At 43.2% G+C, this 26,385-nt stretch overlaps 1 protein-coding gene across 5 annotated transcripts in view; it reads right to left on the reverse strand.

Annotated features, from left to right (window-relative positions):
• Positions 1-273: 273 nt before the first annotated feature.
• Positions 274-26,385, reverse strand: part of STOX2 (storkhead box 2) — a 208,362-nt gene continuing 182,250 nt past the window's right edge. For 3 of the 5 annotated variants that reach the window (XM_079909375.1, XM_079909378.1, XM_079909377.1), the window contains 3 exons: positions 20,740-20,892; positions 9,545-11,810; positions 274-4,521 (listed from right to left, as the gene is read on the reverse strand). In XM_079909375.1, the coding sequence (XP_079765501.1) occupies positions 4,326-4,521; positions 9,545-11,810; positions 20,740-20,892 (2,615 nt within the window). In that variant the 3' untranslated portion in view covers positions 274-4,325. Of the gene's footprint in view, positions 4,522-9,333; positions 9,383-9,495; positions 11,811-20,739; positions 20,893-26,385 lie in introns of those variants that run through there. The other 2 variants (XM_079909376.1, XM_079909379.1) reach the window with 2 other exon arrangements.

Here is a 26,385-nt window from a genome sequence, read left to right on the forward strand (position 1 = left end):
TCAGCACCTTCCACTGCCAGGAGCAGTCGTGTTCCTGAAAGACAGTATTTTAGCACAGGATTTAGAGAAGCCCAATATGAAACTGTAAACGAGGGTGTATGTCCAGATCTACCTTGGACCACAATAGCATTCGGGTGGATTTCTGTAAAATTCCCAACACCCTGAACTTTTTGAATGAAAATGGACAAAAGTATCAAGTTGTATTCGTTTTCTTTGACTTTATTAGCACACATCAGAAAAATAGCATTGTATTTCGTGATTTCTCATGATGGTCTATCAAACAGATAGAAAACAGATCACTGATAGCTGCCACTGTGTTTCTGGGTAATCTTATGTCACTCCTCCTGTTTATTCATTCCAAGTATGGGTATTACAAATAGGACCTGCTTTGTTAATTGTGAATCCGAATGCTTTGGAAGCACTTTGAGATCCCAGCATGAGTTTGCAAAGTCCTCATAGGTTGTTGTTGGTTTTTAATCAAGCTCCAAATACTGCCCGTGTTATAAACTGTTAGACTTTTCAAATCAAGATCACTACTGTACTGTGAGCAATATGCCTTTCATTTAAGTTCAAAACTTTATTTTCAAGTACACTTTGTGGTGATAAGTGGTTTATCCTGGGTAGAATTTTACAAAGCTGTGCAACCTAAAAAACAAACAATGCTTTCGTTACCGCTGAACGGGTTTTTTTTTTTCTCCCCATGGTGACTGCAATATAATTTAAATTTATATTTTAGAAATGCTGGTTGGGTTATGAAAAAGGGAGACTGGGGAACAGCTGGTGTTCAGATTGTTGTGACTCCAGATTAACTCTCAATGGATGCTTCCTGAACTTGAACTTCACAACACTGGAGAAGCCTTCATTTGTTAATTTTATCCAGCTAAGTCCTTTTTCTGCTCTTCTTGTTTCCTTTTTTTGATGGACCCCTCCCCCTTTTCATATGCTTATGAAGATCCCCTGAGATGTGCAAAATATATAAAATGAAATACGAGTTATGGAACAGAAGTTGTGGATACAACGCACAGCTCTTTTAATTCAAATGAAGTCTGAGCTCGATATGGTAGCATGCAAGTAGCGAGGCCCAAAGTGCTTCGAAGTTGGCAGTCCAAATTTCTGGTGTGTCTTGTGACCGAAAACCTAGAATTCAGATCAGATTTTATAGGAGTCAATAGCTTGCTAAATTATGTTTATCAAGTGGCTCTTCGCCGGAGAGAACTCGTAGCAGGAATGAGGTCCGGGGCTGGTGGCAGGAGCCGGGGCAGGGGAGACAAGAAATTTAAACTTCCTTTTTTCATTCACAACGAATTCAAGTGTGCTTTTGTGGGGAAGAAGAGAGACAGGTTTACAGATGAGAGTGAAATAATGCCGTCAGAGAAAAACCATGGCAACGAAACAGTCACAAGTCCACGTAATCACTGACACACACACAGAACGCCATGGCCTAATGGTTAAGAAAGTTTTCAACTTTGCTTTTCCAAACAATACACTTGAACGCACTGCTGCCGCTTCATCAAATTTATGGAGGTAGTTATATGTAAAAATAAAAATTACCATAAAGTAATATGCTGTATCATAATAATACATACGTGTGCAAAATGCCGACAGATGGGTTGACCCTTTAAAGTTGAACACTACACAGAGATTCAACCAGATTCAGTTTTGTAAACCTTTCAGTTGATAAACTCTAAGTGAAGTCTAGATAAGCAGCCATGGGCCACAAAGCTATCGTTTCCTGGAGGAAAAGGATGCTGGCAAAGCTTGGAGTGGGTCACTGAGAACATCACTGCAGACCATCTAGGGTCACATTTGTAATGTGCTTCCCGCCACCGCTTCTCCCCCGTTCAAGAATCCCGATTCGATTCAGACGGGCATATTTCTACGTGGAACGTCTGCTCACATCATATCCTCTTTGAAGTCCATCATTTCTATGCTAATGGCTGCTGGTCTAAGGGAGTTTTTTTTTTTTTTTTAATCATGTACCTCATAGCATCAGGCAAAGCGTGGTACACATTTTATTCCAATGTCTTCTGTAAACCTATTTCTTGTGAAATATTGATAAATTCATATTTTAAAGCTTCTCTTAAAGGTAATGCTTTCCTCTCCTGTTCACACAGTATTTGATTATTATAATGGCTACTTTAGGAGGATCAACTAGAGGCTGATGTATTGTTTCAATGGTTCTATTATTTATGAACTGATAGTATGACAGACGCTGGAGGGCAGGGTTTTGGGGAAAAAAAAAGAATTTAGAAGAATTTAGTAATTGTGTGGCATACAACTCCCCAAGGAGACAGACTCTGTATAGTCTATCTGATACATTATCATTCCTCCCAGACAAATTTAAGCAGTGAGAGAAGAGTGCATTTCTGAGCAATCAAGGCATGCCTTGGAGGAAATAAGGCATGAGACTGAAAGCCAACCGACTTAAGCATCTTAAAGGTGCGGGAGTTTGCCAAGAAACGTGCTCGCGTTTCACTATAAGCACAAAAAAAGGAATCTATGCTAAACTTGATGAGTCCAGTTTGACCCAATGCAACTTCCAGATATCTGAAAAAGCATGAGGAAGGACCCAAATGTTTCAAGAAACAGTTCAACTGTGTACATGACTCCACGCTTTAAACAGATGGCTAGTGATTCAACCTAATACCGAAGCAGAAGTGTTTCACAGATTCTATGCCAATTGCTGAAATCTGAGGTGAAAATTTTTGGATATATAGTTTACGGTATATGGCTCCAAACATCACATGCCACTTAACTAAATAAAACTTTCTGTCAGACCATTTACTTGTGTCACATGTAACCCTTTTGTGGATAATTTTCCGTTATCTATAGATTTATTCCGTGGTTCTCATAAAATAAGACACGGGAACTTGGAGGTGCCTCTTTCTTAGAAGGCTGAATCTTGGTTATGTGTAATCCCTTTGCTGCTGAGAACCGTCTTTGTATTCAACATGACATATTGTAAACCAAAGCAAAACGTTAACAAACCATTCTGAAATAAGTTGGGCTAAAAACTATACATCTACCTAAAAATGCCTCCTGGAACGGGTTACGAAGTATCTGTAAACATTACTCTGGCATAGTTCATGTATGCATAATTGTCATTCTAATAAATTTTAGGGGCGTACAAGTTAGGATGACACCGCACTTGCAGAATGATCACATTCTGTTGTTAATTACATGGGCATATGTATATTTCTAATCAAAAAGTATTTTAAAGTTTTCTCTATAGATATCTTCCCAGGAATAAAAGGCCTGAAGTTCAACTCCCCCTAAATTTGCTCTTTCCTATAACCACTAAAAATTATCTCCCACAGCCTAATTTAGGCATTCTATTTAAAACTACATAAAATAGATTTATGTCCTTCCATTAGAAAGAATAACGTCCCCAGGCCGTAGTCTTCATTTGTATCACAAAGAACATTTTGATTTTAAACAAATTATCATATCTATTATAGTAAGATAGCATCACCGTCAAGTATCACAAGGAGGAAATGATCTTCCTTCAGTATCTGATGAACACCTCTACAGGTCCCCGTTACCTCTCCCATCACTTAGTGCTGTGCCCCAGCCAGGCTGGGAGACCCTTCCTTTGTCCATTTCAGATTCCAAGGCCTATATTCCTGTTTGTGATTATGGAAGGTTAAAAAAATCAGACAAGCATCTGTGACACTTAAAATCCTGAAAACGAACACTCCCAGTATTTGGATCACGACCCCTTCTGACACACTTCCATGGGCTCCTGCAAAATCTTGTCACGAAAACTCACAGTGCAAAATGACTGGGGCCTAAACGGTTCACACACGAAGGGCTGGGGTCCCCTTTAGTCAGTTGGCATTGATTTCCCTAAAGGTAGACCCTTGCATTTGACATTTTGTGGAGGCTTAGTTTTTGTTTTGTTTTGTCTTTTGTTTTTGGAAGTGTCAAGGATCAGTGTTCTGTGGTACCACTCGGTCACAGACTGGGAGCAACACGCATCTGTGGCATTTCAGAATGGACTTGGCAACTGCATGACATTGAAAATGCATATTACACTGACAGTGTCTAGACTTTCCTATGTGTGCTCAGTTACAATTAGTGAAGCAAAAGTATACATATCACCCCTACTGCTATTCTTGTTGCTACAGAGCCATACATGTGAAAAGCAATACTCTGAAATAAAGATTTTGTTGTTGTTTTTTGCCCTAGCCTACTTAGCAGCACAGTTTAAGTCAACACAAAAACTGCCGTTGAGATGCTTGTCTTCCCGAAGATGTAAACAACAGTCCCAGTGCCGTAAACTTGGCTGTATCGAATGAGACAGGAGATCTGAGGCAGAATGACTATCACACGCTAGTAACAGAAGCTTGCAAACAGCTGGAAGGTTTCTGTAATTTCTCAGCTTCATTTGTGGGGCTGTCCGTACTTGTTCGGAAATTGAAGGCCGGGCCAGCTCCACCGTGGGCCGGGCTCCAGGTAGGGTTCTGACGACGGTTACTTTCAACAATGCTTGATGTGTTGGAAGCCAGGCTCTCCCGAGTGCTAAAAGAGTAAAAAGGTTTTGTTTGGTTTTGTTTGGTTTGGTTTGGAACATAAATAATTATATATTGAGCCCTAGAGGAAGAGCAAATGATGCAGTTAATGGATTTCCTCTGTCGGTTCATCATGTCATGTATATACCATCTCATGCTGATTATTCACATATGCTCCTCCAACTTGGACTTCGGCAGCGTTCACAAGACATGTTATAATCAGCAGCATGCTGAATAAAGGGTTTTTATACAGCTAAATAAATGTCTTCCCTTGCCTTTCACGCTCAAGGAAACACCATCAAGATCTGATGTGCTAGATGGCTATAGCGTTCGTTTTTAAAAAAGAATAGTCTTCATAAATACACACAGGTAGTGATTTCATTTCAGGCTTGAAACTCATTGATAGAACTGCTCCTGAATAAACTCCATAATTTTACCCTGATGATTTTGTTTTCATTCTCGAGTAGCAGATTTTTGACTTTGGCGGTGAACTTCAAGTAGGCCACTAGCCAGTATGCCACACTGATGGGAATAAAATTCTTTTTAAACACTTCATACCTCTGTTTCAAACATATAATGTTATAGTAAAAAATACATTCTATTTTCAGATAAGGAATCTTAGATTTTCCCTGTGTACATTGATTTGGTAGAAATATTTTATTTTTTAAAGGATTCTTACAGAACAGAGGTGGTTTAAAGGCTTTAGTATTTCGATCTCTCTTTTAGTTTTTCTAATTTAGAAATACTTGAAGCGATTTTATTGTTCCAAGAGGTTTATAACATTTAACATGTCAGATGTGTAGGGCAACAGCAGAAATAAGATTACTTGGCCTGATTGATCAGAACTGAATGGGTTTCACGTTCAAGGTCCTCAAAATGGTAGTAAGAAACATCAGCTTACAAAGAGGTGGAAGAAACCACAATGATGCTCAAAACATCCACTCTACTGGATAGATTCAAGATGTATAAAATATTCTACAGGTGGGTCCCCATCACTGACTGAAGGTCAAACTACATAGGGGACATCCTCACAGCTCACTTTCATTCCCATCCTAAACTGATAGCAATTTTGTCTGAACATTATACCGTGGCAGCCATTCCTGACAGGCTATTTCATCCTAACCCCCTTGTGGCCTTAAGTTTGCTTCTCATCAAAAAGCCAAGAGTTAATTGTTTAAAAGGAATGTTGTTCACTGGCTACCAAAGAGACAACTGGACCCTTCCTGACTGCAGAGGGCACGTCTGGAAGGTTAATACATTCATAGAAGTGAGTTAAGTTCTCTCATGAGGCTTACCGTAAATCTGGGCGTGCCTAAGGAATACATCATCACTAAAGCAATGGAAAGTGCTAGACTTACCTACTTACCTGCTTTACACCTCCTCTAAGAAAATTCCTCAGAGGTTTTCCAGGACTACAACTGAGGGTCAGGTGGAGGAAGGAAGAAGGGCAATAAACATGTAGAACCTCAAAGAGGTCACGGCGCGTTCCTTCAGTTTCATTCTTAATCATAGCGATAACTTTTTATGGCATTTGACTTCCTCATCTTTAAAACAGGGCGAGTTATGTGTCATACCTACTCACTGAGTGACTCAGAAGAAGAAATAAGCAATAATGAGGAATCCGTACACCAAAAAGCTAGAGAAACATAAGCTATTTCTGTAGCACATCTGGCATCTGATGAGTTCAGCAGCCACTGTGGGTAGGCTTGGGAATCTATACGCTACTAATGCCGTTTTATTTCTATGGGAAAATGCATTTTGAGGTCTCAGGGATCCACTTTTAAACCAGCTTTTGAGGCGGGAGTTTAATTTATCAAGACCCTACTGTCTTCCAGGCACCATCAACACACATCATCGCAACAGATGGTCTAAGGTAGGAGCTCTCTGTACTCAGACTGCCCTTGACCACCGCCAACATATTAATAGTGATAAATACATAGAGCGTTCCAGTGTCTCCAAAGGGTATATCTCATTATTGCCGTGACACTGAGTACAATGTGCGACAGTCATATGGAAGGCTGTGGATATGATGGTGAAACAGTTCATGGAGAGGGAAGGTTAGCAGTAACAACAGATCTCCAATTTAAAATTCCTTACTTTTTTAAAGAGAACTAACGGAGTACGACATTAAAAATAACATCTCAGGAATCTGTAGGCAGAAAAACTGAACCAAGAGGCCCTGCTGCGCCTCTTGCTGCACACGTTGCCCTTGGACCCACACTTGGACGGCACAGTACACTGTGCAGACACATCCCTGGCAGCCTGAATCCCTCTGATTTTCATATTGTGGTTATCAACCGGTTTTGGGCCTCAGATTTGGAATAGCAGGCTTTGCATGTCGGGATTTTTCATTTGCAATATTAGATCTCACAGCACAGTTTAAGTTTCTGCCTTGTTTCCTTCTCTCAGTGCCCTTTGGTTCCCAACAAGAGGGACTGAAGACTTTCGGAAATGTGGCTGGACATGACCTCTGAGCCAACACTGAAGACTGAGAGTATGAAGATCATCTTTTCTGATTTTGATTTTTCTCTTTTTTTTGGCACGGGGAGGAGGTTAGATCGTAGCTGCTCTGTCAATTATTTACTGAAAAATCTGAGTAAACGGCCCACTTAAGATTCCTGTATCTTGCGGTGGTGGAGAGGTGTCTGCGTGATAATACTATACGGCTAAAATACTCCTCACGCTGGAGAATAAAACTCCCTGTAACTCAAATATTCTCCTTCGCAGACCATCTTCATACATCAGAAAGGTAAATTAGGGCACTTATTGAAGTATAGGGAGATACTTCAAATGAGATAAAATAAAAGTTTAAAGTAGTTTAAAAATAGATATAGAAAATAAGTTTGTCACCCAGCTTCTAACCAAAGGATATTAATTACGAAAGGGGTAAAATTAGGAATTGTTCTGTAGATTCTCTAACTGCATGAAATTTATGGGTGATCTACCTTTTTCTGTAGAGAAAATTCCACCTAATAACACTGGGCAGATACATAGCTCCTGGGTGAAGACTGTCTCCTTAGGAAGACCTTTTTCTTCTACCAGGACAACGCATTTGACCTTGACTACATTATTAAAGCAATGCAAATAAGCTTAGTTCAAGAAATAATCCCATTCATAAATTCCATATTCTGCACTCCAAATCTAGAGATAATAAAATATATTCTGTGGAGAGACTGGTTCAATGATTACATGAACCTTTCTTTTTACTTGTTCCCAAACAAAAACTTTCAATATAATGCAGTGGTGAAGTTTTGAGTTAGAACCCACTAAACTACTCTCAAGGTCTCCTTAGCAGCTATCTCTGGAGTATCACGGTTTTCCCTCCGTGGAGGTCCAGGGGCCAAGAGGGCCAAATGAATTGCTGGAAACTGGTGCAGAGAAGCATCAGGCAGGGAGAGGCTATATAGTAAGAAACAGTAGAGCACAACGTCCAGGCACATGACCCACACCTTCCATAAGCGATGGTACTGAGCTTCTACCATCAATAGCAGACTCCCAGTTATGCTTATCTGGTATCCCTACTAGGAAATCAAGAGGAAAAACAAGAGTTGAAGAGGGAAGTAGAGAGAAAAGAATATATAAACTAATTGGTTAAGATTCGATTTGGGATTAACAAATATTTAGCAAAAATTACGTCTTAGAAAAGTCACTTAATAGGCCAGTAGTTTTCAGACTGAGTGCCATGCCCCCCCGTAGTCTCTTAGGGTCCTTGAGGGATGGGCAGAGGAGATCTGGGGCTCCTGGTCTCCACTTTAACCAGAGTGCCATCTCTGTGGTTTGTTTAGACATTAGACTTCCACACATGTGTTAACTTGGAAAAGAAGGTTACACGACAATAATAAAAAAAATTAATAATAATAATAAAAAGAACTAGCCCTTTAAGAAATAACAAAGGCCCAATAAGGGACAAACAGAATAACGCTTCCCAATTCTGATTTTGGGATGCTCTGTCCCCAGATTATCCATAGATAGAGTGAAATGATTACAACATAACTAATTTTAACTCTTAATAATTAAAATAAATGTATGAACTACATAATCATATCTTGGACTTGTTAAAATAATAAATATTGTAAAAAGTTGGGAATCACAACTAATGGGAGATGTCAATCTCTCAATGTTATTTCTGCATCTCAGAGTCACCAATCTGGAGTAGAATTTAGAAGCAGAATCAGGTCCCAAGTTGCTCTTGGAAGAGAAGGAAGAATTAAGGAGAAAAAAGGAAAGTTGCATAGACTCCCTTTTGTTTTCAAAATCCCTGAACCACTTCACTGCATTGGACGTGGCCATCGGGCACTGCACACTCTTAGCTGTCAACCTCTGCTGAATTACCAGCACCTACTGAAAAGAAGACACCACGATCAGCATGCCTAAATGGTGTTAGTTCTGCAGGAGGAGAAAGAAAAGTGCTGGCACATGCTTTGAACTAATGGTGCACAGGCCCCTAATCTTTACGTCACAGGAACAGGTTCCATGTGTCTGCAGACTTTTGAGCGGTGAGAGGAAGGTGTATGAGAGCAAGGGGCGAGGGCGGCATAAAAAGTCGGGATTAAAATAGTAACAGGCTTCTAGATCCACTGGAAAGGTTTTGAAATTGGCTATTATATTCTCATTAGAAGGACTCCCCATCCTTGAGTCAATCCAGTTATTCCCAACCCCTACCTCCCACCTCCACACTGACTACTCATTCTACTCAAAAAGTTACTATTTTTGAAGGACCTTTAAAAAACCCTTCCTTTATCAGCATGGTGGCAATATAAACATCGAAGGAAAAATACTGGGACATGTTGGTCTTAGATTGGATGGGAAGGGGCCAACCCACCAGTCCAGATTGGTGATCTCTACAGCTGCAGAAACATTTGTTTCAATTCCTGAAAAAGAAGTCAGAAACAGGCTGTTAACAATACAACTCACACAACTCTTACCCCTCATTCACAGAACTGAGACTGTGAAATCAGAAACCTTCCGAGTTATTTTATAAAGCCCCAGGCCCCGGTAGGTGTATGTGTGTGCAGAGAGATGCCTCTTCCTACCGTGGGGAGTTGAATCCACTGTCCACCGTGATACTGCTGCTGTCCATGCTGTCCAGACGCGCCGAATGGGTGGCCCTCTGGTTGCTGCTGCTGTCGGTCTCCTTTGGGGCAAGGAGGGTGAGGTTCTTCTCAAATTTCCTCTGCAAGTCTCTTTCCTTCTCCCTTTCCAGGAGCCACTGCATGGTTCCCACATCGTCTCTGTTTTTCTCCTCCTCTGTGTTCTTGTTTGCCCCTTCCTCAGACTCATCATCATCAGAGACATTGTAATAGTCAAAAGAGGCCTCCTGGTTCCCCACTGACTCCTGCTGACGCTGGGAAGCTGGCATGGCTTGTGCAGCCGAGGTCCCTAGGGACGGCTCCAGTTTCTCACATCGGCCTGGCAGTGTGTCCGCAGGTGTCTTCGGGTGAGATTTGAGGACAGACAGGCTTGATTTGTGATAGCTGTTTACAGACAAGGTGCTGTGAAGAGGTTTGAACAGTGTGTCTTTGCTGAATATCTCTTTCCTCTTGTCCAGGCTGCTGGGCTCGGCACTGTGATGCTGGATGAGGCGTCCATTGGCAATCCCTTCGGCCACAGCGCCCGAAGCCGCTGGGCCCCCGCCCGGCCCCTTTGGCGACTCCTCCTTGTGTCCTACAGGCTCCCTGGAGGGATGTGAGGCCTGCCTGTCAGACAGAGGCAGCTTTTTCACCCCTTCCGCCAGGGTCAGAGTGTCATGGTCCTCTTTGTTCTTTCCCAGAGGTGACGGCGCCGTGAGCACCGTCTCGCTGGAGGTGTTACACTGGAAATAGTCATCTGCAGCTGTTTTTGTTGGACAAGAGTTGAGTTCACCAAAGGATGGCAAACTCTCGGGCAGTTTGCCTGGCTCCAAGAGGCTGCAAGCACTGGGAGGTTCCTTGCTGCCACTGACTATTTCTGGAATACACACCTCTTTGTAGCTTGTGGACGAAATGTGAGCCCTTTGATGACTGACAGTCTGTGCAGGCCTTAAAGTACTGTCGTCAATGTAGGATTGGCTGGGGGTCTGGTCGTCTTGGCTACAGCCTTCAGCCAGGTCTTCAGGCATCCCCAGAGAAGAAGCACCCAGAGGACCTTTGGAGTTATCCATGGATCTGGACCTCTCCTTGGCCTTGTTGGATCTCTCATTCCTGGACCTTCGGTCCTGGGTATGGCTGTGGCTTCGGTGCACTTTTGAGTGGGAGCTTCCCCGGGAAGGCTCAGGAAAAGGCATCTCAGTTCTCCTTTTGGCCAGTTCCCCAGACACGTCCCATTCCGGAGTCATGGGGAAATGAGACTCAATCACGTTCGCATTGCTATGCATGATGAAGTTATCACCTTTGTGTTCGATGATGAAGCAGCCTTCCCGGGGAGCCCTGGTAAGAGGATCGCAAAAGTCATACTCTCTTTCACCCGGGATGTCCAGATGGGAGCCATCTGACGGGTCTCCTTTGGACACTCGCGTCTTGCTGTGCGACCGAGACTTTCCGTGGGACTTGCGATGAGTCCGACTCTTTTTACTTCTTCCGCTGTGATGGGCGGAGGACCCGGCTTTACTCCTATGCGCTTTCTCTTCTTCAAGTTTCTTCATTAGTGCAGTGTGCCTCATGACATTTTCCACGGTCAAGTCTGGGTTAATACGCCTAATGATCTCCATTTCCACCTCCCGAGGGATAGTAGTTGGTGTGTCCTCATCTCGCAGGGGCCACTCTTCGGGAGGAAACTGGGCGGAAAAATTGGCTAGCTGTTTGGTCTTGTCTTTTTTAAAACTGAGCCGGAATAACTTGAGTCCGAATTTTTTGGACTGCTTTTCACTATCTTTAGGTTTGGAGAGAGTTTCCGTCTTATACGAAAAGTTGACAGTATTTTTGCTCTTTTCAGTGGGTGGCACCTGGCAGAGGGAAGGAGGGCAGTACGGGTCTTTGCAGTCCTTGGCGGTCTTCCTCTGCAGGGTGGCCGTGTGCACGCCGTGCACATCTTCCCTACAGCAGTGGCAAGAGTCGCAGTGGTTCCTGGGCAACGTTCTTTCCCTGACGCAGCCTGAGGCAGAGGGCGTGATGGTCCCGGGCTGGGGAGAGGTACACTGAGACCTGTCAGGTATCCTCTCATCCAAATGGTACCATTTACTGTTAGTTCTTATGAGGGAAGGAGTTATGAAATAGGTCTGTGGGGTTACGATGAAGTAGCCATCTGGAGTCGGGTAGATCTTCCGCTCCCGGACCAGCGTGTTCAGCGTATGCCGGAGAATTTCTTGGCTTGGGGTGGGAACACCTGAAACCCAAAGGACACACTCGTGAGAATGAAGAGGGGACGTGGTGTTGATTCCGGAGTTTTCCAAGTATGCTCTGGACTGAATGGTCCCCCTGCCGACCCGATCCCCACGTTCAAGCCCCGAACCCCAATGTGACAGTAATAGGACGTGGGGTGTTTGGGAGGTGATGAGGTCATGAGCGTGCAGCCTCTGTGATGTGGCGTTATGAGAAGAGAAGAGACTAAGCCCTCTCTCTCTCTCTGTCTCTCTCTCTGTGACTTGAGGGTACGGCTGCCTGCAAAAGAGGAGGAGGGTTCTCACTGGACACCAAGCCTGAAGGCGCCTTGGTCTTGGACTTCCCTGCCCCCAGAGTTGTGAGAAATAAATGTCTGTTATTTCAGCCACCCAGTCCCTGGTATTTTGTTACAGTAGCCCGAACGGACTAACACAGAATCTAACTAATTTTGCAAGCCTCTAAGTAGTATCAGACAGAAACTAAGCAGGATTCACAGGTGTTCATCGAGTTTAGTGTGAATCCTAGTTTTCTCTGATAACTCTTATGGAATATTACTACCAACAGAACAGGAACATATAAAGGCTGGGAAGAGAGACAGGGATGATAGATGGCGTTAGGTGCCTACTGTTGTTAAAAACCTTTACTGAACTGAATCGTTAAAGACAGAATTTTTATTTTGGCCTCCCGGCATGTGGGATCTTAGTTCCCCAACCAGACATCGAACCTGTGGCCCCTGCAGTGGAAGCACTGAGTCCTAACCACTGGATCACCAGGGAGTTCCCAAAGACAGAGTATTTTTAAATGAAGAAAAAACGTTTTCGGTATATATAAATTTACAAAAAAGACTTTTTCAATAAAAGCAACTGGGAAACAGGGTTGAAATAGCCATCTTGGTATTGAAAAACAAATCTAAAATACATAGAGGCTACCACGTACACTTGGAGTTACTCCATGCACTCATTCTAAGATTAAGTTTACTTAATAAACTTAATTTTATAAATTATATCAAAGGGCAACTAGACTTGACCATTGTTTAGGATGTACTCTCCAATTTTGAAATCATCACCTTCAAATTTGAAAATGATTGGTGGAATTCAGGTGAGAAGTTCATCCTTGTTGGCATGAGCCAGCAGGATGAAGGTGGTTTCTCAGATTCATAACCAGAGAGCTCTAATAAATACACCAGTGAAAGCTTAGAGGCTCTACATCTATCTGGTCACTGAGTCCCAAACTGCTGTCTTTGCTAGAATAGAAATTCCAGAAAAAAATCACAGATATTCCTTTGTACAGGGACTGATATCTTTTTCAAAGGGTTTTGTGTGTACATTTAAGCATTGTCTACTTTGAGATAATTAAGAACATACATTCTTAAGAGAGTATAAATTCTCTAGGCTGTAGCACATTTATTTTATTTCTTTAGTATTCTCCCTGCCTCAGTGCCAGGCAAATCACGGGTGATAATATTTCTAAGACTGACCTGAATGATGTCATTTGGAAATAGGTCAGGTTGAATCATCCTGGCAATATTCAACCGTGTCTGACCCACAAAAATGGCAATTTCAGTGGAGACTGAAAGCGCGCCACCCCCCATTCATATGTTTAAGTCCTAAACCCCAGTACCCCAGAATGTGACCTTATTTAGACATGTGGTCTTTATAGAGATAATCAAGTTAAAATGAGGTCATTAGAGTGAGCCCTAAGCCACTATGACAAGGGGAAATTTGGACACAGAGACATCACAGAGAAGAGACGATGTGAAGAGACCCTGGTAGAAGGCAGCTAACTACTAGCCAAGGGGAGAGGCTGGGACAGATTCTCCCCTCACAGCCCTCAGAAGAAACCAACCAACTCTGATGATACTTTGATTTGGGACTTGTAGCATCCAGAACTGTAAGACGAGCCACCTGTACTTTGTTATGACTGTTTTAGAGAACTACTACAGCTGGTATCACCTTAGGCAACTTGCTTAACCTCTCTGAGCCTCTACTGACTGTCATCAAAATGTGGACAATAACAGTACCTACCTTCAGAGGGTTGTTGTGAGTTTAAATGAGTTTAGTGTATGAAGAACACTGCCTGACGCAGTGAGCACTCATAAATGTTAGCTATCAGTAGTCTCAACTTTGGGTCAGGATCCATGGAAACCCCCGTTACCTTCAAAGAACATTGTGTAACAGCCTAGAACAGCTGGGTAAGCTGAGAAGTTTAGGCTCCCCCAATCCTTCCAAAACTATGAAAGTGAAATACAAAAACACTGGAAACGGCCTGCAGTTCTCAAGGGGAGAGAGTCCATGTATGAGTAAGTTACATACCCATTTTTGTTACCCTCTTCAGAGGGCACCCATTGTGATCAAGGCAGAAAAGATAACACTGCTTCTGAATGATGTATTGTTTAATATAATTATTTAATTTTTGAGCTGCATGGTTTCCTTTTTGTCTAAGGTTCTACTCTTGAGCAATGTATGTTGGTTTTTATGCAAATGTATGTTGGTTTTTAAGGCTGGTATAATAACAAATTTTTTAAAAAAATTTAAGGTAGTTTCTGTACAAAACAAAAATGAGTGCCAATTGAATTAGTGATACAACCCAAGCTATATATTTGCAATTCGTGAGAGCCAACATAATACAGAAAATGCTTGCACATGAGAGGAGCAACTTAAAAGAAGCTTCTATGCCCCTTCTAGTAACACTACTAATATTCTGCTTCTGCTGAACAACCTCAGGGGGCACTAGTCACACAGAAATTTTTCAAAAAGTGGTAAGGCTCATTTAGAAGAATTAGAAGAATTCATGATTGACTGGTTTACTTCTCTGCTATAAAAAGGGAAAGCTGGGCTTCCCTGGTGGCGCAGTGGTTGAGAGTCCGCCTGCCGATGCAGGGGACACGGGTTCGTGCCCCGGTCCGGGAGGATCCCACATGCCGTGGAGCCGCTGGGCCCGTGAGCCATGGCTGCTGGACCTGCGCGTCTGGAGCCTGTGCTTGGCAACGGGAGAGGCCACAGCAGTGAGAGGCCCGTGTACCACACACACAAAAAAAAGGAAAGCTGAAGAGTTATTCATAAAAATAGCTATTACTATAAAACAAAAATTTCACTGTATTATAGAATTTGCTGATTGGAGGCCAACCAAGTGCTGATCTTAGAAAACTCACAAAACTATATGGAATCATGACTACAATGCAATCATGTTTACTTACCACTTTCTGAGTGTTCCCAAATGAAGGAATAAGAAAGAGTTTCCAGAGAGAATTTACATTTAAAGTTTTGATGTCTTGGATTTTCAAGTGGATCAATCAAATAATGTTTAATTTGAAAAAACAAATTAGAAACATTCCCTGTCCAATCCATTTTCCATACCCCTACCTGTAAGTTTTCAAAGCTTTACCTGAAAGTCACTGATATTTATGATTATTATTTTATTATTAAGCTCCAGTATAATGACTGGTATCTTCAATTGTCTATGAAACCCAGGATTCCACTGGAAATCTGTAGGGCTCAACGGAAAAAGGGGATGTGGCTGTGATAGAGATTGTCAAGGTCTGCATATTCCATCACTTCCATATTCTAGTCCCAAAGGTCATCATGAGTTTGGATTTTGATAGCGTAAAGAGCAAAGGTAAGCTTTACACTCAAATAGGGCTGGAATCTGACCTCTCTCCTTTCCTACACTTTACATCTCTCAAAGCAAAAACAGATATTTCAATACACTGCATGCCAATGCGAGGTTATTTAGACTTATATACCACTTCAATCTTGCAAATCTGACAATTGTTGGAACAGAGCACATATGTACATGTTCTGTATGGTAAGCACTGTAGACTGAAAACTTAATGGGCTTCTTCGGATGATTTCTTCGTGTTTGTGAAGGACATTGGCTGAGGGGGAATTCAGTAGGAAGCGATGTAAACGGATGAACTGGAGACAGAACACAGTATAGATAATGTTAGTCTCCAGCAAACTCGAAAGTCAACTTCAAGCCCATAAGCAGACTTATAGGTCTAATTCTATTCCCCTTAGGGTCAGCTTTCCTCCCGGGAAGATCCAGGTGTAATAACTTAACAAGTAGTAGTCCAATTTAAATGATCACTCTGGATGGATGAGGACCTATTTATTTATTTTTAAAATTTATTTACTTTTAATTGAAGTATAGTTGATTTACAATGTTGTGCTGATTTCTGCTGTACATCAAAGTGATTCAGTTATACATATATACATTCTTTTTTATATTCTTTTCCATTATGGTTTATCACAGGATATTGAATACAGTTCCTTGTGCCATATAGTAAAACCTTGTTGTTTATCCATTCCATATATAATAGTATGAGGACCTATTTAGAAAGCTGAGAAGCAGTAATTATTCTTTTCAAACCTTTAAAAAATATTCTTATTTCTATAATGTGAACTGGTAGTTGTTTTCAAAAATTTAACCAATATAGGGCTTCCCTGGTGGTGCAGTGGTTGAGAGTCTGCCTGCCGATGCAGGGGACGTGGGTTCGTGTCCCGGTCCGGGAGGATCCCACATGCCGCGGAGCGGCTGGGCCCGTGAACCGTGGCCGCTGAGCCTGCGCGTCCGGAGCCTGTGCTCCGCGGCGGGAGAGGCCACAGCAGTGAGAGGCCTGTGTACCGCAAAAAAAAAAAAAAAAAAAATTAACCAATATAGAAAGATGATAAAAAGGTTTAAGTATCGGCATATCAGACATTTTTACTAGAAGACTTTTTAATAAAAAGTTTCTTTAGAATATGGATGTCCAAAACAGGAAGAGGCCAAAATCTAGACTATTCTTTCTATTTATAACATATGCATTAAAAATAAGAGCTTGAATGTTTTAATAATATTCAGTTAGACTTCAGAACTTTATTTTCAAGTAGTAAAATAATAAAAAGTAAATAGTGTTACCTTTAAAAAACAAAAAAAATGATATTTGAATTCCTCCAAAGTTTTAGAATTGCACTGAAATACATTTTTCAAACAGAATTTGAACAGTATTAAGTTTTCTAAATTGTTCTGTTCTGAAGTAACTTAAATGATAGCCAAAGAAAAGCAGAAAAATCAAAGGAAAAAAGAAAAAAAGGAGGAAGAGAGATAAGAAAAGAAGGAAGGCAGGCAGGAAACAAAACTTCATTTCGGGAAATAATAGTTTAAAATGCAGAGCTACTGCTGAACAAAGTTTTAAATAATTACTACCTTGCCCTAAACCAGTGGTTGGCAAAGTTTTTCTGTAAAGAGCCAGATAGTAATAACTATTTCAGGCTTGATGAGCCATATGATATCTCAGTTGCCACTATTCAACTCTGTAGCCTAAGGAGCCAAAAACAATATATAAACTAACAAGTGTGGCTCTGTTCCAATAAAACTTTATTTACAAAAACAAGTGGAGGGCCACACACAGCCTGCAGGCCACAGTCTGCCAAGCCCTGCCCTAGACTCAGGTTTGTATGGTGTCCTTGCAAACTTCTAGGGTTGACCAATAAATCATCATATGAAAAAGGTTGTTAGCTCCTCTTGGTCCATCTGAATGCGAGGGCTTGGGATTTAGGGTCACTCACCATAAAAACTAGCAAAGAGTTGTTCTATGGATTTCTCTACAAAATATTCCAACTTAGTGACACTGTTAGCAGCTGTCTGGCAGTGACCCACAATTACCTATTACATACTTGCTCTGTGTTCTTTCTTTTCTCTATTTTTTAAAATTAATTTAATTTATTTTATTTATTTTTGGTTGCGTTGGTTCTTTGTTGCTGCATGTAGGCTTTCTCTAGTTGCAGCGAGCGGGGGCTACTCTTCGTTGTGGTGCGCGGGCTTCTCATTGCGGTGGCTTCTCTTGTTGCAGAGCACAGACTCTAGGTGCGCAGGCTTCAGTAGTTGTGGCTTGCGGGCTTCAGTAGTTGTGGCTCATGGGCTCTAGAGCGCAGGCTCAGTAGTCATGGGGCATGGGCTTTTTTGCTCCACAGCATGTGGGATCTTCACAGACCAGGGCTCAAACCCGCATCCCCTGCATTGGCAGGCGGATTCTTAACCACTGCACCACCAGGGAAACCCTCTGTTCTCTATTTTATGGCCCTGTAATGGGAGATATGTAACCAAGTTTGGAAAAGCTATGGGATCTCTCATGAACCTACATAAAAACAGAGGGATTTTAAAAGCAGCTGGGATGTTTGATGTCAGAAGAGGCTACCCAGGTAAAAGGCCAATAGCCTTCCTTCACAAGAGCATTAGTTCATGAACACATTTGTCCCCTTAAGTAATCTCACCTGGGATTCTCTTATCTTACTATTGAACGGAAAAGGAGTCGCCTGGAAGTTAACAGAGAAAGACAGACAATGAAGAATATTCAGAGATAATAAAATGTTAGAAAATTTAAGATAATCAATAGGTTGAAGGGGTGGGCTCATGTCAGAGCTTTTAAAGAGTACATGTAATTTCAAAACATATTACAGTTGACACTTGTACAATGCAGGGGTTAGGGGCACCACCCCCTTCGTGGTCAAAAATCCGGGTACTGCTATCTCTGCCTCAAAAACAGAGGAATTGATAAATGACTCACTCAAGGGCAGGAAGCTGAGATAGTCTGGTTTTGATTCCACATATTGTGATCTCTAATTGAACACAAACATTCCCTTACCCTTAGTTAATTTAAAGATCTATGAAAGGAAAATACAGATACTAGATTTATTGAAAAAAATTCATGGATAAATGGACTTGCACAGTTCTAACCTGTGTTGTTCAAAGGTGATAATTAGAAAACCCCAAAAGGAGGGAAAAAAATCACTGGGAGAGAAATATGAAGTTCCTTTGGGGCAACAGGAAAAGTGGGGAGACTCAACACGGTGGGTGACTATTTAAAAGTAGCCCCTCTGCCGTCTCCCCATGGGTGGGCTGCAATTCCCTACACCTTGACTTTGAGTTTGGCCAGGTTTGCTTTGGTCAATGAAATGTTAGTGGGCGTGGCATGACCAGAGGTCTGAAGAGCCCCAGAGCCCCTGGACTTGTTCTCTTGGGCCTCTGTCACCCCAACGAGCAGAATAGGTCCCCTTCTCCAAAGTGGACGGAGTACAGGTGGAACAGTCACCTGGCAAGTTCCAGCCTGGACCAGCTGACTCGTGGAGAACCCACAGACCAACGAGCTAAATAAATGTTCATCGTCATAGGTCACTGATGTTCTGTAACTGTTACCCAGCATTTGTGTAGCAAAAGCTAATAAACGCAGCCAACAGCTCATTTTACTGAGGTTTAAGGTCTCTTCTAGGTCGAATGAAAAATATATCAAGTGTTTGTCGCTCATTTTTAACATAAGCTCTGTTTCAAGCTAGGGATGGGTTGAGATCAGGCCAAGTTGGCAAACTGGTGGCCCAATAATGTGTTTTATTCGACTTGTATGTCGTCAGCATACACATGTTAAAATACACACACACGTGCAAATTGCCATTATTTAAGGAAATTTATAGATTTCACCTAAAACTGTATTTCCAGATTGTTTTAAAAAATTAGAAGATTTGGCAACTCTGGGAGGGTTCTATATTTTTTTGGGGGGCAGATACAATACACTGGAGCTGAGTAGTGGGCTGCTTCTCTTGAGACAGGACATGAGAATTCCTCAGCTTATCACCACTCCTAACATCTTCTGGCACTGGAGGCATCAGATACTATTCATAAAGTGGCTGGGCTATTATCTTCTTTTTATAATACTTAAGAGAAAAAGACAATCCTGCAATCCCACTCCTGGGTATATATCTGGAGAAAATTCTAACTTGAAAAGATACATGCACCCCAATGGCCACAGCAGCACTATTTACAATAGTCAAGATGTGAAAACAACCTAAGTGTCCATCAACAGATGAATGGATAAATAAGATGTGGGGTGTGTGTGTGTGTGTGTATTTTCTCCCCCCAATAGAATATTACTCAGCTGTTAAAAAGAATGAAATAATGCCATTTGCAGCAACATGAATGGACCTAGAGATTATCATACTAACTGAAATAAGTCAGACAGAGAAAGACAGATATATCAATATTACTTATATGTGGAATCGAAGAAAAGGATACAAATGAACTTATTTACAAAACAGAAACAGACTCAAAGACATAGAAAACAAACTTATGGTTACTAAAGGGGATAGCAGCGGTGGGGGGGTGGTGGCAGAGATAAATTATGAGTTTGGGATTAACATGTACACACTACAATATACAAAATAGGTAAACAACAGCGACCTGCTGTATAGCACAGGGAACTACACTCCATATAGGATAATAACCTATAATGGAAAATAATCTGAAAAAGAATATATATATATATATATATATATATATATATATATATATATAGAATCACTTTGCTGTACACTTGAAACTAATACAACGTTGTAAATTAACTATACTCCAATACAAAAATTTAAAAATTAAAAAAATTTTAAAAGGAAAAAGAACCACTTTGTTTAATTTTTTTCTTTTACTATAAGGTCAGTTTAATTTATCATATAGCATACTCTTAAAACTCATCAGGCCGTGGCATGAGCATGCAAGATAATGTTTATTTTTGACATTACTCTCTTTGTAGCTGAATCCCTTAGGACAAATTTTCAGTTGTTTCTGACCCGGTCCCATGAATGAAGATGTTCACGTGCTTTAACAAGGTTGTGTTGTAAAGGTTAAATGGAATTGTGGTAGTCTTTCACAGAATTCTTCAAGGATTCTGATTTAATTTCTTTCCATCAGTGCCAATTAAAAACTATTACAGCTGAAGAAGGCAAATTATTTTTGAAGTGACACTAGTGCCTTGGTTTTTAATTACAGAACTAAGAAAAGTTACTGGTCAGTTTTGTCAAAGATTTTTCTTTTCCTATTAGACTTAAACGTGGGATGAACTGTCCATAGGAAGTCCCAGGGCAGCCAGAGCACACATCCATTTAGGAAGTGCCTCATTCTTTTCTTGTTACCTGGGAAACAGGTGGTCAGGTGCTCCATCAGTGCTTCTTGGGTGACAGGTTTTCTTGCAGAGTTCATTGCGGAGATGGCCAAGCAAAGGATTTCCCCGAGTGGGATAAACTGAGATTGACTGATGGGAGACATACTGATTGGTGACACATCACCTGTAGAAAGACAATTTTCAAGTAAGTGGTTCATTAAGACCCAGCCACTTGTCACACACACACCTCCACACACACGCGCCTCTCCCGTGACTCTCACCTGTTCCTTGTGCAATGAACACAATCAACCCTCAACACTGAGGTGCGTTACAGCCACGTCCTCTCAGGTGGAAAGACGTGCACAGAACGGCGGAAGCTTCAATTGCTTCCACAAAGAAGACTTGCGTTTAAAACCTGAGATCTCGTTTAAATAGACTTGCTACTGAAAGGCTTGCAACAACGGAGCCTCTTCAAATGATCTCTGCTTTTATTAACTCGGAGCTGATTTGTTTAATAACTGTCATTCACATCTCGACAAATGCACTTGTGGGAACTTGAGGATTCATTCATTCAAACGCTGGGTGCCCTTTGCCCCAGGCACCTGCTGGGGTCTTGGGAGTCACTTGGGAAAGTAAATAAGCCCCCTCCCACCAACATCTCTGCCCTCAAGGAGTTTCCATTTAAGCGGAGGAGACAGACCAACGTTCATCGTGCGCCAGAGAAGGCTGAAAAATAAACTCTGGGGCAGAGAGGGTAGAGTGATGTACGCCAGCCGGAGGTGAGGACGGAGCTTAGAACCAGGAAGTGAGAGGAGGTTTTACCAAGGTCGTGCAGCCTGAACCTGGTGCTGAAGTGAGAGTGTGCCGGGTGGCTGTGGGGCGTAGGGGTATTTTCTGGGAAGCAGCAGAGAAGGGGGACAGGTATATAGGGACTATTAACAGCAAAGAGCTGAGTGCCCAAGGCCTTCATTCTATGAAGGATGGTGCACCAGAGAAGGAATTTAAGGAATGACAATGTCAGATATGAATTTCAAGAAGAGGACCCCGGTGGCCACGTGGAGGATGATCTTACCACCCAGGAAGGGCTCTGGCATATCCTGCACACCTTTGCATCTGAAAGAGCCAATGCAGGTGGGGGGAGGCTGCAGACCCAGAAGCCAGGGGCAGACATGGCAACATTTAATGCACATAACTGCCTTCCTTTCTGCAATCTTGGCGTCACAGTGTGGTGATTTTCAAGTCATGTTCCAAGGAAGGATCCCTAGCATTCCCCAGAGAGGCTTCTGGGGGCAGGGAGGGGTGCCCCCAGCAGAGGGAGGGGTGGGAGGGCAGGGAAATCTGCTCCTGACATCTGCGTGCCACCTGTTTCCTCCTTGGGGTTCTGTAAGGTTTCACTTGAGAAAGGCCATTCAGAAAGGGGGTGAAACCATCAGCGGAGCAGAAAATCTGTGAGCTTCTAAGCTTCTTTCCCACATGGATTTACATAATCTCTCCTCTTGTTTCCAAGTATGATTTCACTCTTGTTATAAATCACCGTGACTAACCAGAAATGTACTTGGGCCAACCTGTGGCATTAAGCAACGGCCTCCAGGAAGGTGTCTGGGTGCTCTGGGGTGGACCAGCCTGCTGCACCCAGCCACAACTCCTAGTTTGATGGGGGAATCCTGAGGCCTTTTGGGAAAGAACGTGAACCCTGCTTTGATGGACTGGATGGGAAATGCTTTGATGGATAAAACCAGGCAACAGCACCTGGGAATGAAAACCAACAGGTGAGGGGGTAAGTCTAACAGGTGCACCAGATGGAGCATCAGGACCCCAGTGTCAAAGGTTGAAGCCTGACCCCCCTCACCCCCAGGTCCAGCTCAGTCCAACGCTCCCCTCTTTCCTGCAGCCCTCGGGGCTCCAATCAGCTCTGCTGTGGCTCCATTCTCTGTAAGATGTGGGTCTGACAAGAGGGAGACACTTCCTCAACAGCCAGAGAGATGGGGGAAATACACAAATCCAGAGCAGCAGAAACCAGGAACTGACCTAACTTAGAACCCACAGACTGCCGGGGCCTATGGGATGTAAGTCTCATAAAGAGATAGACCTCTGAGAGATGCTCGCAAGTACTTGTTGGGGTAGCAGAGGGCAGAAGCTGGAACACGGAATTTTGGGAGGCTGCTGAGGATGTGAGTTTCACTCACTGGCTGGTGAAGCTCAATTCATATTGGTGACTCAAAAATGACAGAATTGGGCTTCCCTGGTGGTACAGTGGTTGAGAGTCCGCCTGCCGATGCAGGAGACATGGGTTCGTGCCCCGGTCCGGGAAGATCCCACATGCCGCAGAGCGGCTGGGCCCGTGAGCCATGGCCGCTGAGCCTGCGCGTCCGGAGCCTGTGCTCCGCAACGGGAGAGGCCACAACAGTGAGAGGCCCGCGTATCGAAAAAAAAAAAAAACAGAAAACAAAAATGACAGAATTATGTGGACTGTGCCCATCTCAGTAGGCAAGCTTGCTACTGCCTAGAAGAGTGTATTTAAATCTTTGAAAAACTGTTGTACCCTTCATTCAAACACAACCGTATTCTAAAGGCTTCTGTGTAAAGGATGAACTAATGGTGGTGGCGAGACGCAGTAGAGGGGTGTGTTTGGAGCTACTCATGTTCAAATCTCCCCTCCCCATGGTGGCTGTGTAGCTCAGTCATAGCCACTCTAAAGATCTCTCCTGTGGATCCTTCTCTGTCCCTCCACCTTCTATAGGACAGGATGAGCCGCAGTGAGGCAGGTTTCTTAAGAGTTGCTAGGTTGGTTACGTCGACTTCAAAGTCACCCGGCATTTTTTTTTTTTGGCCACGCCACACGGCATGTGGGATCTTAGTTCCCCGACCAGGGATGGAACCCATGCCCCCTGCAGTGGAAGCACGGCAGCTTTTTTTTTTTTAAAATATCTTTATTGGAGTATAATTGCTTTACAATGGTGTGTTAGTTTCTGCTTTATAACAAAGTGAATCAGCTATACATATACATATATCCCCATATCTCCTCCCTCTTGCGTCTCCCTCCCGCTCTCCCTATCCCACCCCTCTAGGTGGTCACAAAGCACCGAGCTGATCTCCCTGTGCTCTGAGGCTGGGAAGCAGGGCATCTTAACCACTGGACCTCCAGGGAAGTTCCTGGAATAATTTCATAAGTCAGATGAAAAGGACAATGGGGTCAGCTAACAAGCACGTGGGGGGGTGGGGTGGGGCGATCAAAGCACGTTCCAGTACCTTTGGACCTGTGCATCATTTGGGAGGGTAACACCTTCTAGAATTTGCCTGTCATACTTATGGACTTCTCAGAAGACTAAAGATACAAAAATACTAAATAGGATTTTTTTAAAATAATGCAGGTCTATTTTCTAATTTTGTGTATGTTATAGGGAACTTGAGCTTTCTCTAAAGAAGGAATGACTATTAGCAAAATTAACGAGTTTAGGTCATGCTTGTCCTTATGCTGTTAGCTGAAATTCTTGTTTAGTTTAACTAACAAATATCAAACGTTTACTGATCTTCTAGGTCAGTTTCTTTTCAGTCACTGCGGCCAACCGTCAGAGGCAAGTAAGCTGTAAGTGTCTCTTGAAACGCATCGGTATTGAAAAAGCTCAGTTTCACTATAATACTGAATACGTGGAATAACATTTAACTCAGGAGAGAGAATCAAATGGAATTTGGATGCTCTAAGTGACCATCTCCACGTCCTCTTGTTTTTATTTTATTTTATTTATGTATTTATTTATTTATTTGCGGGACGCGGGCCTCTCACTGCTGTGGCCTCTCCCGTTGTGGAGCACAGGCTCCGGACGCGCAGGCTCAGTGGCCATGGCTCGTGGGCCCAGCCGCTCCGCGGCACGTGGGATCTTCCCAAACCGGGGTACGAACCCGTGTCCCCTGCATCGGCAGTCGGACTCTCAACCACTGCGCCACCAGAGAAGCCCGTCCTCTTGCTTTTATACTGCACTAAGATAAATTACTTCTCACTCCCGTCCCACTCCACCGGCCATCCTGTGTCCTCTACACCCACATGCTTCCTGGGTCTCTTCCCTCCACTCCATCTGCTATGCGACCCCTACCCCAGGTCACTGTCCCCCTCACCTGGCCCATGACAATGGCTTGATGCCTCTCAGCACTCTCTCCTACCCAACACTCCGTTCTCCACAGAGCAGTCTTCTTAGAAAAGCGTAAAACACGCTGCTTCCCTGCATGAAATCCTGCAGTGACTGCCGACTGCGCCTAGGAGATCGGAACTCCTTGCCGGGTCTACGCTGGCCTGAGCCTGTCCACCCACATCTGGGACCATCCGCCAACCCCTCTTCCGCTCCCCCCTACAACATGCTCACAACTTCCTCTGTTCTTTGAACTCACCAAGCTTTTTCCCCACTCAGAGCCTTCGCCTTTGTTGAGCCCCTGCCTGGGATGTGCTTCACGCAGATCTCTGCAGGACGGGCTGCTTCTCCGCCTCTGGGTCTCCATTTAAACAGGGCCTCCTAGGGAAGCCCTGCCCAGGCACCCGATCGAATGCTGTCCTAAAACCACAGCACACTCTCTCTCATGTTACTGGATACTATGGTTTATAATAAGAAATATATGTTTGGTCTTCATCCCCATGTCTGGCACAGAGCTCCTAAAACCCTTGGAATTTCCTAAGTGGTGAGAGAGATCAAGGTATCTTTGTTACATCAGTGAGGTGATTTTTGGACCCGCACCTAAGGATGGGGGCTCATAGCCAGGAGAACTAACCACGTGGTTACAGGGTTGGAACTTTCAGCCCCGCCCCCTGACCTCCACCGGGGAGAGGAGAGTGGCTGGAGGTTGAATCAATCTTCAACGGCCAATGATTTAACCAAGCATGCTTATGTAATGAAGCCTCCATAAAAAACCAAAGGATGGGGTTCAGAGAGCTTCCAAGGTTGCTGAATACATGGAGATTGGGGAGGGTGGTGCACCTCGGGAGGGCATGGAAGCTCCGTGCCATCTCCCTATTCCTTGCCCTATGCATCTCTTCCACCTGGCTCTTCCTGACTTGTATTCTTTTATAATACACTGGCACACTAGTAAGTAAAGTGTTTCTCCCCGTAAGCTGCTCTAGCAAAGTAACTGAACCCAAGGAGGGGGTGGTGGGAGCCTCCAATCTATCACCAGTCTTTCAGAACACAGGTGACAATCTGGGCTTGCGAGTGACATCGGTGGTCAGGGGTGGGGTGGGGTGAGGGCACTCCTGTGGACTGAGCCCTTAACCCATGGGATCTGATGCTTTCCAGGTAGATGGTGTTGGAATTGGGATGAACTGTGGGACACTCAGCTGGTGTCAGAGAATTGCTGGTGGAGTGGGGACCCCCCCCCCACTACTGGAATTGGTACCAGGGTCCTTCCAAGTCACTGTCTTCACTCTCTGAATGTGTGTATGTGTGTACTGGTATACTGTCTGTCTCACCCACTAGAATATAAGCTCCAAGACAGAAGGAAACGTGAACCCCACATTCCTGCATTCTCAGTGCCTGGAATAACGCAGAGCTCACCCCAGACACCCAGTACTTGTTTGCTGAATGAATGAATATCCACTTACAACATCGGAATCCAAGGGATTGCTCAGGGTATCCAAAGAGCTGTGATTTTATTAATATATGTTGCTAAATAATTGCAAAACGGACACAGAATT

The sequence above is a fragment of the Stenella coeruleoalba genome (genome assembly GCF_951394435.1).
Source record: "Stenella coeruleoalba genome assembly, chromosome: 21".
In the NCBI taxonomy this organism is placed as follows: domain Eukaryota; kingdom Metazoa; phylum Chordata; class Mammalia; order Artiodactyla; family Delphinidae; genus Stenella; species Stenella coeruleoalba.